The following is a 13,887-nucleotide window of genomic DNA, read 5'->3' as shown; positions in this document are numbered from 1 at the left end:
AGTCCCATTCCATTTCTATCTTCTAAGCAAAATCATAAATTGTAGTCACTACTTGATATAGACACAGCCCTCATTTTCTACATCATCCGTTGAGAAACTCTCTATAGACCTCATCCCCGTAACTCTTTAGTACCGACTGATGGATTAATATCAAGGAAGAGAAAGGTACCTTTCACCCATGGCCTTGGCGTTAGGGTTACAGAAAGCTTCTCGGTGGAAGACATGCCAATTCTGAATGTTACAACCTACTGTACCACTACCACCATTCCTGCTGATATAAAACTCCTGCCTGGTGGAATGAGATCTTAGGGTGGAATATTCAGATTTGTTGACGAGTAGTCGGAAACCCACAGAATTTGATATGAAGAGAACTATAAAGCATACTTGAATTCAACGCCAAGCTATTACGAAAACTAGTTTCAATGAGTGCATGCGCTAGATTGATGCATTAATTTCAAAGTAATTACAATCCTAAGCCTGCATGACCAGCCGCTTGCAAGTCTGCATTGACTTCATCCAGACGATCCATGAAACCACCTTTGAAATCATCCCAAAAGTCATCTGGCTGATGCTGGAGTTTTCCAGTGCGCTCAAGAGCATATTTTGTCAAGGATACATGCGATGAGATATGCATCATAAATGCCATAGCACCCTCATTCACGCGCTGGGGCTGAAGATCCATACTCGTAGCTTCCTTCCACCGTTCAAAAGATTCTCCGTGCGGCATATAGCTGGGCTCGTACGTAAGGCCGCCAGGTTGCAGGGAAGTTGCAGACCCCGACCATGCTCCGTATGGCATACCCATAAGTTCTGTAGCTACATTACGGTGGTAATATGGAGGACGGAAGGTGTTGCTAGTGACGCTCCACTTTGGAGTGAAGACTAGGAAGTCGGACAAAGCCACTCCTGGCCACTTCGATTTTGCTGTGAGCACACAATAGATAGAGGGGTCGCTCTGGTCGCGGTCGATGGTGGCAGAGTTGATGAATTTCTCCAGGGCGTATTTATACGGGGCATAGTTTCCGTGCCATGCGACGACGTCGAATGGGGTGTGGTTTTGTTCGTATGTGAAAAGCTCTCCTGTCAGCTTGACAATGATCTCCCATTTCGATTGGTCGATGTCGAAACTTGCCATAGGGGTCTCGAAGTCCCGGGGCATGGCCATGCCGTTGGATCCGACAGGACCTAGCTCGGGAAGTTCGTAGTGGCTTCCGAAGATCTCTTGAATGTACCCACGTGAAGGACCATCTGGTAGTGTGACTGTGAATCGCATACCAGCTTGGATGACAGCCAACTCGCCTGAGCGCACCATCATTCGGCCGAACTCGGTCTGGATATCAAGTCTTCCCTCCTGCGGGATAATCAACATATCACCGTCATTGTTGCAAAATGCTTTCTTAGACATAGATTTATTGGCCATATACATATGAACTGCCAATCCTTCTTTAGACGCAGGATCTCCATGCCCGCCAATGGTCTTTAAACCTTGGATAAAGTCGACCGACTCCGATGGAGCTGGGAGACTAAAAGCATCCCATCCCATATCCTGAGGGGTAAACTCAACTCTCTCATTGCCAATTGCGAAATTCGCCTCGAGATCTGGATTTTTGGGAAGCCGCTTCAACTTGTAGTGAGCGACAGATGGCCGGATGCGATAAAACCAGGCATTCAGCAGCGATGCTCGTGGAGAAACAAAGGGAGTACCATTGATCTGCTCAGAGACCAAATCATACTTGCATCGCTGAGGGGTATTGCAAGCTACAGGCAATGTACCAGGGAGTGCTTCCGATGCAAACCTGTTCCCAAAGCCTGGCTGATAGTGATAAGGATCTTTTTCGGTAGGTATTGATGTAAATGATACAGTTGCAGATGCGCCTGGAAAAGGAGACATGGCGGGTATATGAACAGACAAAGAAAAGAAAGTTTGAGGAGGAAGAGAAAGAGCAAGATGGTTTCTAAAGAATTGCCCCAAGTTGTACTACAACAAGCCCCACTGTTATCGTTATCGTGCTTGTTTTTGCCGCCTTAATTTGACTCCGGCAGTCGACACATGTTGCCGCCAATCAGAGCCTATCAAAAGAGCCAGCCGTACGGGCAATTCTGATGATCTGAGCTAGGGCAATCTGGTGGTCGATCTTGCATAGGACCACACGATACTTCATACACAGCGCGATACTTCTCCTCAGCCCCGTACTTGGGATATCTCGAAATCTGTATATTAACAGATCTTGATAAATGTATTGTGAAGGAATAGACCTGATATGATCATATTTATTCTTCAACTGTTCAGGCATGCTGAACTGAATCAGCTCTTCTAATAAAATAAGAAATAAAAAGCGCGCACACGGATTCGAACGAAACTCATATTTCTACATGATCCCCCAACTAAGGCCGTCGGTATTACAAAAAAAAAAAAAAAGAAGTGGGTGGTCTGCTTGACAAGCACGTCTCTCTTCGTGCAGGGGGCTAACCTCTAATTTTGCCGCTTGTCCATTGTTCCCGGCTACAACATATTGGATCATTTCATGTTTTATATACTACCTCTTCTACATTATGCCCTATGATACCTCTCTGATATACACTGCTAAGGACGAAGCTGTTTGAGCTACTTTCGGTTTGTCCGGTGTGAGATTTAAAAGCCCATTGTTAACTCCCACCTTGAGTCCTGAATTCGAGCCGGCAAAAGAATGACTTCAATCATTTATATATATATGAAGGGGTGTTTTGTGCTTACTGCACCTTACAACGGAAATAAGGTCTGAAAACTGACTGGGATTACACGGAGGAAAGGCTCAGAACCATCAGGTGACTTCATCAGCGCTAAGTGGTCAAACAACTAGTATCGCCCCAGGCTCCCTATAGGAGCCCTAAGAGAAACATGCTCATCAATACTCTATTTGAAGATTATCAGATGATGATATCGGATAATGCAGGTGTTCGAATAGTTGATTTTAAACGCCCTTATCCATTAATTCTCGAGTCTATGGCGCTTGGTTTGTTGGAATCAGCAAGCTTGATACATCTTACTTGACATTGGTCGTAACGCGGTATATCTGATGATCCGTGTTTTCACGTGACCTGTAATAGATTGTAGCGCCAAGGCCGATAAGCCTCAAAGGAAAAAAAAAGTTCGGGAGCTTAGATCAACGCAGTTTGCACTCTCAACGCAACAAAAACTCACAGAGACTCTCTATTCAAAAAGAATACTCTCTTCAACCATCTAAAATGGGAAAGAAGTCCAAAACACAGTCCAAAGGGGATGCCCAACCTCCGAGTGCGGGATTGCTGAGCGGCATTGCAATCGACCCAACATTGTCTTCGCTCTTCGCGAAAAGTGTAAGTCTTTAATTTCAATACTTGGTTGAAACTTACTTGAAACTCACAATTAATCTGATCTTTACAGTCGGGTCCCGTTCAAGCACCTGCTATCAAATATGTCAAACCCTCAGCTCCCAAATCAACAGAGAAGACCGAAGAAGATGAAGATATCGACTCAGAGGAGGAACCAGCTGACTCAGAAGATGAGGTGATGGGAGATGCATCTGACGAGGAGGAACCGGCACCGGAGCCTCAAAGTCGCAAGCGCAAGCGCGGTGGTGCCGAGGAGGTTGAAGAATCATATATGCGCCGTCTTGCTAAGGAGGAAGAAAAAGACGACGAGAAGAGAAAGGCCGAACAAGCCAAGCGCCAAAAGCCCGCTGAAAAAGAAGATGGCAGCGACGCTTCGGAAGACGACGAAAAATCAGAGGCCGGCAGCAGTGAAGATGAGGACGAGAGCAAGGCTCCCGTGCCCGTCCATGAGAGTCTTGCCGGTGGTGCCAATGCCAGTGCCAAATCGAGCGAGGTTGAGAAGTCAAATCGCACAGTGTTCTTGGGCAACGTCTCTACAAAGGCAATCAAGTCCAAGTCAGACAAGAAGACCCTTCTTCGTCATCTGGCTTCTTTCTGCTCAACTCTGCCCGAATCAAGCGGTCCTCACAAGGTCGAGTCGATCCGATTCCGATCCGTTCCATTCGCCAGCGGTGGTGGAATTCCCAAACGTGCCTCCTACGCTCGACGGGACATCCTGGATGAGACCACTCCCAGCACCAACGCTTACGCCGTTTACACTACTGCCCAGGCGGCTCGCAAGGCTCCTACTGCATTAAACGGAACAATCGTCTTGGACCGCCATCTACGCGTTGACAGCATTGCGCATCCTGCTGCGATCGACAATAAGCGGTGCGTGTTTGTCGGTAACCTTGACTTTGTCGACCAGGAGAGTCCCGAGGACGAGAATGGCAAAAAGAAAAAGGCCCGCGCTCCCGCTGATATCGAAGAGGGACTCTGGCGTGTCTTTAATGAGAACACTGGCGATACTAAAGATAAGAAGGCCAAAAAGAATGTGGAGTCTGTCCGTGTAGTTCGCGACAGCACTACCCGCGTCGGTAAGGGATTTGCCTACGTACAATTCTACGACGGCAACAGTGTTGAGCAGGCGATTCTGCTCAACGAGAAAAAGTTCCCACCCCTTCTTCCTCGAAAAATCCGCGTGACCCGTGCTAGGAAAATGCCCAAGAAGCGCGATGACTCTGGCGGCAAGAACCCCCGCATGGCCGAGGCTCAGAAGACGCTTCAGGGTCGTGCAAGCAAGCTTCTTGGACGGGCTGGTGCTGCCAAGGTCAAGGAGCAAGGCAAGGGCAGCATTGCTGGAAACGGAATGGTGTTTGAAGGTCATCGGGCCACTGAGGGTAGTTCGCGTGTCCTCAAAGTGAAGTCTAAGAAGAGCAAGGGCAGACCTAAGAACCGGAGTACCTACCGGGCTGCGGCTTACCGAGCCGCAGGTGGTCAGAAGCCTTGAGAGTCTGAAAATTGTATTTTTGCAACATGATTACAGCAAGCATCCGACTAAAATTTGATAATTATTCCTCATGATTCTCTTCATTTACTAAAGTAATCTGAGTCGAGCATATTTAGAGCATTGCAATGGTACGAAAGCAATTAGTCACTCTGATTGTTCATTCTACTTGTTTTGTACAAAATCTGAGCTTCTATCCTTTATCCGCCACTGTGGTCGGATACTTCAGCATTAGGCATACCATCCTCAGCTTGCCAATCATTTGTAAATAAGTTATGATAGGTCATAAGTCCGTACACACGGGAATTAGCCCACTCACTTAAAATATATGTAATTATTTCAGCTAACTATATCTGCACCACGTTTTGATGGCCTTCAAATGATGCGGCCTGGAGTGCATTGCCATAGAGTCCACCCTGGGCATTGACATCGGCACCTCGATCTAACAGCATCTGCGCCACCTTTTCATGGCCTCCATCTGCTGCGGCCTGGAGTGCATTGCCATAGAGTCCACCCTGGGCATTGACATCGGCACCTCGATCTAACAGCATCTGCGCCACCTTTTCATGGCCTCCATCTGCTGCGGCCTGGAGTGCATTGCCATAGAGTCCACCCTGGGCATTGACATCGGCACCTCGATCTAACAACATCTGCACCACCTTTTCATGGCCTCCATCTGCTGCGGCCTGGAGTGCATTGCCGTAGCGTCCACCCTGGGCATTGACATCGGCACCTCGATCTAACAACATCTGCGCCACCTTTTCATGGCCTCCATCTGCTGCGGCCTGGAGTGCATTGCCATAGCGTCCACCCTGGGCATTGACATCGGCACCTCGATCTAACAGCATCTGCGCCACCTTTTCATGGCCTCCATCTGCTGCGGCCTGGAGTGCATTGCCATACTCTCCACCCTGGGCATTGACATCGGCACCTCGGTCTAACAGCATCTGCGCCACCTTTTCATGGCCTCCAAGTGCTGCGGCCTGGAGTGCATTGCCATACTCTCCACCCTGGGCATTGACATCGGCACCTCGATCTAACAGCATCTGCGCCACCTTTTCATGGCCTCCAAGTGCTGCGGCCTGGAGTGCATTGCCATAGTCTCCACCCTGGGCATTGACATCGGCACCTCGGTCTAACAGCATCTGCACCACCTTTTCATGGCCTTCATCTGCTGCGGCCTGGAGTGCATTGCCATACACTTCATTCTGGGCATTGACATCGGCACCTCGGTCTAACAGCATCTGCGCCACCTTTTCATGGCCTCCAAGTGCTGCGGCCTGGAGTGCATTGCCATAGTCTCCACCCTGGGCATTGACATCGGCACCTCGGTCTAACAGCATCTGCGCCACGTTTTCATGGCCTCCATTTGCTGCGACCTGGAGTACATTGCCATACTCTTCACCCTGGGCATTGACATCGGCACCTCGGTCTAACAGCATCTGCGCCACCTTTTCATGGCCTCGAAGTGCTGCGGCCTGGAGTGCATTGCCATAGTCTCCACCCTGGGCATTGACATCGGCACCTCGGTCTAACAGCATCTGCGCCACCTTTTCATGGCCTCCATTTGCTGCGGCCCGGAGTGCATTGCCATAGTATCCACCCTGGGCATTGACATCGGCACCTCGATCTAACAGCATCTGCGCCACCTTTTCATGGCCTTCATCTGCTGCGGCCTGGAGTACATTGCCATACTCTTCACCCTGGGCATTGACATCGGCACCTCGTTCTAACAGCATCTGCGCCACCTTTTTATGGCCTCGAAGTGCTGCGGCCTGGAGTGCACCGCCATACTCTACATCATGGGCATTGAAATCGGCACCTCGGTCTAACAGCATCTGCGCCACGTTTTCATGGCCTCCATTTGCTGCGGCCTGGAGTGCATTGCCGTAGTATCCACCCTGGGCATTGACATCGGCACCTCGATCTAACAACATCTGCGCCACCTTTTCATGGCCTCGAAGTGCTGCGGCCTGGAGTGCATTGCCATAGCGTCCACCCTGGGCATTGACATCGGCACCTCGATCTAACAGCATCTGCGCCACCTTTTCATGGCCTCCAAGTGCTGCGGCCTGGAGTGCATTGCCATAGCGTCCACCCTGGGCATTGACATCGGCACCTCGATCTAACAGCATCTGCGCCACCTTTTCATGGCCTCCATCTGCTGCGGCCTGGAGTGCATTGCCATAGTCTCCACCCTGGGCATTGACATCGGCACCTCGATCTAACAGCATCTGCACCACCTTTTCATGGCCTCCAAGTGCTGCGGCCTGGAGTGCATTGCCATAGTATCCACCCTGGGCATTGACATCGGCACCTCGATCTAACAGCATCTGCGCCACCTTTTCATGGCCTCGAAGTGCTGCGGCCTGGAGTGCATTGCCATACACTTCATTCTGGGCATTGACATCGGCACCTCGGTCTAACAGCATCTGCGCCACCTTTTCATGGCCTCGAAGTGCTGCGGCCTGGAGTGCATTGCCATACACTTCATTCTGGGCATTGACATCGGCACCTCGGTCTAACAGCATCTGCGCCACCTTTTCATGGCCTCCAAGTGCTGCGGCCTGGAGTGCATTGCCATAGTCTCCACCCTGGGCATTGACATCGGCACCTCGGTCTAACAGCATCTGCGCCACCTTTTCATGGCCTCCATCTGCTGCGGCCTGGAGTGCATTGCCATAGTATCCACCCTGGGCATTGACATCGGCACCTCGATCTAACAGCATCTGCGCCACCTTTTCATGGCCTTCATCTGCTGCGGCTTGGAGTGCATTGCCATACACTTCATTCTGGGCATTGACATCGGCACCTCGGTCTAACAGCATCTGCGCCACCTTTTCATGGCCTCGAAGTGCTGCGGCCTGGAGTGCATTGCCATAGCGTCCACCCTGGGCGTTCACAGTTTTGGATAGCGCTGAATCCACAGTTTCAGACGGTAAGATGCTGTTCAGGACTAATTCTAGTCCTAACAACGCGGCGTAATATAAAGGCGCTGCCATTTCAGCAATCGGAAGTTCCAAGTTTTGTGACGCTGCAAACAGTTTGTCCATGTTATGCAAGCGTATCCACGAAACAAAAGCCTTCGTCTCGTCTTTGAAAAGCTTTGACGCTAGCTCTTCAATTGCTTCCTTCCCCTTCCCTGAATTTGTATAATGATGAAACCAATAACGAGCTGCGAAAGAAGCAAATGGGAACTCCGTGAGCTTTACTTCATTAAATACCCCATCAGAGAGAGTTGGCTCCAGGAGATAGACAAGGCATAACTGGGCTATCTCTGTGTTTGCAGGCGCACTTGACATAGCAAAAATTCTTGATTTTCGTTGAATGATCCGATCTGATTGGAGATACTCCTGAACCGAGAAATGCGCTATGCGAACAGTCAAGGTAGTTTGTTGGTTGTCGTTTTCTGTGGCTACGACCTCAATAAGTCCGAGGCAAATGTCGACAATATCATCCTGCTCGTATGAGCGACCGTCGCGATCAAGCTGTGAAGGCTCATTCAGGTCAACTGCATGAGCGTCGATCAGCTCATTGATCGTGAGCGGTCGGCTTGAGAAGCAAAGTAGAGTCAAAACCCGCCGCACGTCCTCGACATATTCATTTGCAATACTACACAGAATTCGCTCGTATGTTTCATCTAAACCACTGGGCAACGTGCGTAGGCAGTCGTCAAGCTGATTTCGATTTCGCACCCGCCGAATGGCGTTAAACTGACATTCAACATATCTGAATCTGTACCTCATTTTGATCAGAATAGCGGAGACTAGGTATTTGCTGTCAAACACTTACACTCCCTGCGCATCAGTTGCCAATTTCGTCTGAATCTCCTCGTGACGCGCTTCCCATTTTTGAAGTTTCGCGTCGTTCTTGAGCTGATAGGAGATAAAATCTGTAATATCTTTGTCTATTTCCGGATTTCTGAGTGAAGTATCTTGGCCACAGGAAGGACTTAACGACTCTCGAATATCTAGCTCGTTGCGACTGGTCACTAAAAGATGAACGCCAGGTATCGACCAGTCGCGTATCACTTGTATAGCTTTTAAAACATCTTCCCTTTTGCACTCTCGAGGACTCTCGTCAAGCGCATCTAGTAGAATATAAGCATCGCGGAATCGTTCAAGGAAGCGTCGAAGTAAGTCACGCAGCGCAACCATTGGGGGAGACCCGGATTTATATAACGCATGTAGTTGCTCTAGGTCTCTTTCACCATCTGGTAGCTGTACTGATAGCTGCAATAGCAATGTGCGTAACATGCCGTTTTCGTCTTGCTTTGCCTCGTCACTAAAGGAAAAGTAGAAAAACGCGATTCCGACTCCATGTTCATTTCTCATCTCATGATATATACTCTGGATTGCAGTTGAGCAGAGGACCGACTTGCCACATCCTGCGAAACCATTCAGCCATAGGAAAGAATTGTGTTTCTCTAGCCAAGTCCGGAATTTATCACCGTTGACGAACCATAGACCTGTGCTTGGATGACATTTCGCACATGTGGCGTTGTGGTTAGAAGATGCATCCGGCGCCATAAGCCAGCAACGAATTGTAAAAGAAATTTGATTAGCATTTGTTCGCTCGACGAGTGATTTGATTTCTGATATGCCATCTTGGATTTGAATCTGGCTCTTAAGCTGTAGGACATCGAGTCCGAATAACAGATTTTGACGTATATCGCCCACGTCTTCTTCGAGTTTCTGTAGGGTGCTTTTCCGGAATGGATAGGCTGCGCGACGCCCGGCAACCTTAACGCGATCCTTGAAACTGGCAGCCGATTCTTTATGGAATTTCTCGCACTCGCTCTGTAGCTCGGTGATGATTTCCTCACATTTATGTACCGCCTTCTCGACTTCTCGGAGTAGATCTTGCGTGTTGGCCTGTGGTCGGCGTTCCTCTACTGCAGCATCGAGGGCTCGGAAGAGGTTTTGAAGATTATCGAGATTCTGCGTAATCTTTGCCAGATCCGTGTCTTGGTCTTTGTACGCCGTGTAAAAGTTGACTAATGATTGGGTGACTTGAACACCAAGCGAAAGCAACCCCGCAATCCCCGATGCGATAGAAAGTGGATCAGCCATTATGATTGATAGTACTCTTTGAGTTGGGGAGAGGAATATTGGCGATTCAGCTGTTAGTTCAATATATGTATTATCCGCTATCTTAGAAAGCTTCAGCCGTATTGAGCAGAGGCACAGCCACTTTAGTTGATGCCCAAAGTGGGGCTAGGCATAAGCCATCAATCAATCAATACTCTATTAACCTGATGCAGCCTAACTCACAGCCCCAACTAGTTATGAATTCTACTTATGGGACAAACAATAGTAGGATGGAGCTGAGCTTGATGGCACTGGTACCTCTTGCCTATTGCTTAGTTAATAAACAGAATATTCAGCCTAATATGTATCAAAGAAGAAGAGCAGACCCAGGGGCAATGCCATATATTCTCTATGCATTTCTTATGAAGCTTAAAGGGTTTAGATTTGATCCAAGCATTTTTGCAACTGATAAGGATACAGCAGAGATTAGAGCTATTGGATTAGTATGGCCAAAGACTAAGCATCAGCTTTGTTACTGGCATGCGAAACGAGCTATTAGTATGAAGTTGAAGGACTACTAAGACAGCAACGCTTAACCACTATGATCCAGAGGCTGCTGCAAAGGTGGTTGGGAATGATCATGAGATTTTCTGGGGATCAATTCCACATAAACGGCCTAAGGAGTATGAATTCAATAGTAAGTTGGTTTCTTAATTTTAATTTATATTAGTCCTGGCATTAGCTTGGCCATTAGATTATATATTTACTAATAAATTGCCCGAAAATTTGTATTGAAATGATGAAAAAAGCTATTGAGGGCGATCTGGTGCGCACACAGGAAATATGTGTATGGGGCGCGCGAAGCAAATCCTTGTTTTGAACACGCTAGTTCTGTATCTCGAAAAAATGGTGGGACCCTCCCAGCCTGATTCTCTCAGAATAGCCTCTTATTTATTCCAACCAAACATCGAAAATTAGCCATCTCGAAATACGACTTTTGCTATGAAAGATGCCTAGATACCTTAAGAGTTGTTCAATTCATTTCACCGGCATAAGGAGATTGGGAATGCGAAATCCCAGATCAATCAAGCGGAAGATCAAAAGGACAGCTTGAAAATCGCTGAGCCATCGACTTATAGCCAGCCAGCAATCCAATCAATCCCGTCAACGGCAACTGAAACCTTCCAGCCAAAAGACCTATGGCAAACTGCCTATGACCAGCTCGATGAGGACCTGCAGCAGATTTTGTTATGCACCCAAAGCTCTACTGAATCAAGTGATCAGAAAGCTGGCTCGAGAGAGCTGGTCGACGAGATCATCCAGGTGACAAAACAAAAATACGAGGAATACCAGCGGAAGTCAGATCAGACACTTCGAAAGACTTCGCGGTAGATCATCGATGCGTTACTTTCCTATAAGGAAATCATTGGTGCGGTTGCTGGACTTCACCCCACACAACATGCAGCCCGCGCTTGGGCGGTCGTGTTGGTTGGTTTACAAATATGTATTGCCGAACATTTAAGATGGGCTAATTGCTTATTATCTGATTGTTATATTATCTGACTGGTATCGAAGATTCCCCAAAACCGCCATGACGCACAAAATGCATTGTTTGAATCATCGGAGTATCTGGCGGATGTCATTACACGATGCGCCTTCATCGAACAGAAAATCTACCTTTATGTCGATTTAGATATTCGGGTCCATGTGGAAACCGCGATGATCAGGCTCTATAAGGCTATTATGGTCTATTCAGGACAGATTCGGAATGTCCAAGACCCTAGCATCGGAAGAAACCTCTCGGACTGCTTCACTGCTATTACTGGGCATCCTTTTACGCAGCTTAAAACCTCAGTCGAAAAAGAAAGAGGTAGTTTGCGCCGGTGGATCGAGGTTGTGGATACTTACACCATGAGAAGGATGCAGAAGAGATTCTTTCCAAAATCGATGAGCTTGACAAATCTCTGAAGCTTCTTGTGGAACAGTCTAACCTTGAGTATCTATATGTTGCAAAGGGAGCACCATATTATTCTCGTGATCATGAACATGAGACTTTCTGTCTCAAAGGAACTAGAATTGAGCTTCTTTCTCATATCACGTATTGGGCGAATCGCGACGATAAATTCATGTTTTGGTTAAATGGAATGGCAGGGACCGGGAAGTCTACTATTGCACGCACAGTTGTACAAGGGTTCAAAGAACGAGGACTGCTTAGTGCGAGCTTTTTCTTCAAGCGGGGCGAAGCTGACCGTGGTACTGCAACATAATTGATAACCAGTATCGTAGGCCAGCTGGTGACTAGACACAGACAACTAGTGCCTGAGGCCTTGACCGCCATTAAGAATGATCGGAATATCACATCGAAGTCTCTGAGGAATCAATTTGACCAGCTTCTCTATCAGCCTCTTCAGAAGCTGCAACCAGGCCAATCTACCACGATTGTGATCATTATTGACGCCTTAAATGAATATGATGGGGATGATGATATAAAACTCATACTTCATCTCTTGTTCAAATTACAAGAAATCCAGTCAGTGCGCTTACGAGTAGTCTTGACAAGCAAACCTGAACTTCCGATCCGTTTGGGTTTCCAAGAGGAAAAAACTATCAGGCCCTGGTTCTCCATGAGCTTCCTGCGTCAGTAATCGATCACGACATTCGCCTATTCCTGGAACATGAGCTTTCAGTAATACAACGCGAACACTCACTTTCTTCTAGCTGGCCTGGGAATCAGAAACTTGAGCAACTGGTGCAGATGGCTCTCCCTTTGTTCATCTTGCGGCCACTCTTTGCCGCTTTGTCGGGGATGAAGACTGGCTTCCTGACGAGCGGCTTACGGCCGTTCTTCAAGATAAAGCATCAACAGCAACATCAACATCTAACTTAGATAAGACATATGTACCAGTGCTAAACCAACTCTTTATAGCCAAAAACAAGAAGGAATTTGAGCAACTCTTAGAGGAGTTTCAGAATATCATCGGCGTGATTGTTCTTTTGGCTACCCCTCTTTCAGTTACTACTCTTAAGCAATTGACGAGGATACCTGAGAAAAAAATTACTGATCGATTGAAAAAATTTCACTCTGTCCTTCATGTCCCAGCAGATCTCGAAGCACCGGTTCGCATTCTGCATCTTTCATTTCGAGACTTCTTAACTCATACAGAAGGCGACTTTCGTATTGATGAAGAAAATACACATCGACAAATAACATCTGACTGTCTCCGCGTCATGAACACTCAGCTCAGAAACAATATATGTGATCTAGCAAGTTACGGAATACAGTATAAGGATATCGATCCTCAGATCATCCAGCAGCGCCTCCGAACTTACTTACAACACTCCTGCTATTATTGGGTGCACGCAGCGGCAGACTCTAGAGGGCCATTTAGATCGAGTCACATCAGTAGCCTTCTCTCTCGATGGACTCACGCTAGCATCGGGCTCGGACGACAAGACCATCAAGCTCTGGGATACGGCGACGGGTACACAGCGGCAAACGCTAAAGGGCCATTCATGTGCGGTTATATCAGTGGCCTTTTCCCCCGATGGGCTCACGCTGGCATCGGGCTCGGAAGACAAGACCATCAAGCTCTGGAATACGGCGACAAGCACGCAGCGGCAGACGATAGAGGGCAATCCAAGAGACATGAACTCATCGGTCTTGTCTCCTTATCCTGATGGGCCTCTCGAAAAAGCTCCTGAAAAATTACAGATATCATTATCGAGTAACTGGGTTAGTTTCGGAGGTGAGAATTTACTATGGCTCCCTGTTGAGTATCGTTCATTTTCATGCCAGGCTGTCAAGAATGCCACACTTGCACTCGGATTTATAGATGGACGAGTCTTGATTACGGGATTCCATGCACATATATCATAAGTTGTGTTGTTTGTGTTTTTCTACTAAAGTGTCTTATTTGTTAACACTTTTTACAAAAGTTGAGTTGGGGACAGCTGAGGTTTATATACAATTTTTTCTGTTACTGAGTAATTTTCAAATCTAGGTCAGCAGAGTTATATAGT

At 47.6% G+C, this 13,887-nt stretch overlaps 5 protein-coding genes across 5 annotated transcripts; 3 read left to right on the top strand and 2 right to left on the bottom strand.

Annotated features, from left to right (window-relative positions):
• Window positions 1-463: 463 nt before the first annotated feature.
• N7495_003368 (homogentisate 1-2-dioxygenase) lies at window positions 464-1,891 on the bottom strand (the record flags this gene model as incomplete). Its single annotated transcript, XM_057206037.1, has 1 exon — window positions 464-1,891. One exon carries the CDS (start codon window positions 1,889-1,891, stop codon window positions 464-466), a length of 1,428 nt encoding a protein of 475 aa, XP_057066644.1.
• A 1,313-nt stretch (window positions 1,892-3,204) lies between these two features.
• nop12 (rRNA-processing protein NOP12) lies at window positions 3,205-4,840 on the top strand (the record flags this gene model as incomplete). The annotated part of the gene is made up of 2 exons (XM_057206036.1): window positions 3,205-3,336; window positions 3,404-4,840. Coding segments are annotated over 2 exons (1,569 nt in total), but the record flags the coding sequence as incomplete, so codon positions are not given.
• A 344-nt stretch (window positions 4,841-5,184) lies between these two features.
• On the bottom strand, window positions 5,185-9,909 carry N7495_003366 (NACHT nucleoside triphosphatase; the record flags this gene model as incomplete). Its single annotated transcript, XM_057206035.1, has 2 exons — window positions 5,185-8,572; window positions 8,630-9,909. 2 exons carry the CDS (start codon window positions 9,907-9,909, stop codon window positions 5,185-5,187), a joined length of 4,668 nt encoding a protein of 1,555 aa, XP_057066642.1.
• Window positions 9,910-10,710: 801 nt separating this feature from the next.
• N7495_003365 (uncharacterized protein) lies at window positions 10,711-11,259 on the top strand (the record flags this gene model as incomplete). The annotated part of the gene is made up of 2 exons (XM_057206034.1): window positions 10,711-10,776; window positions 10,897-11,259. 2 exons carry the CDS (start codon window positions 10,711-10,713, stop codon window positions 11,257-11,259), a joined length of 429 nt encoding a protein of 142 aa, XP_057066641.1.
• A 376-nt stretch (window positions 11,260-11,635) lies between these two features.
• Window positions 11,636-13,545, top strand: N7495_003364 (uncharacterized protein; the record flags this gene model as incomplete). The annotated part of the gene is made up of 4 exons (XM_057206033.1): window positions 11,636-11,737; window positions 11,787-12,120; window positions 12,184-12,504; window positions 12,611-13,545. The coding sequence occupies 4 exons, from the start codon at window positions 11,636-11,638 to the stop codon at window positions 13,543-13,545; spliced, it is 1,692 nt and encodes a 563-aa protein (XP_057066640.1).
• Window positions 13,546-13,887: the final 342 nt, after the last annotated feature.

Source organism: Penicillium taxi, assembly GCF_028828555.1.
Source record: "Penicillium taxi strain IBT 34144 chromosome Unknown utg000002l_segment0_segment0, whole genome shotgun sequence".
Taxonomy (NCBI): domain Eukaryota; kingdom Fungi; phylum Ascomycota; class Eurotiomycetes; order Eurotiales; family Aspergillaceae; genus Penicillium; species Penicillium taxi.
The sequence above is the reverse complement of the archived record's forward strand: the minus strand, read 5'-3'. Positions and strand labels throughout refer to the sequence as shown.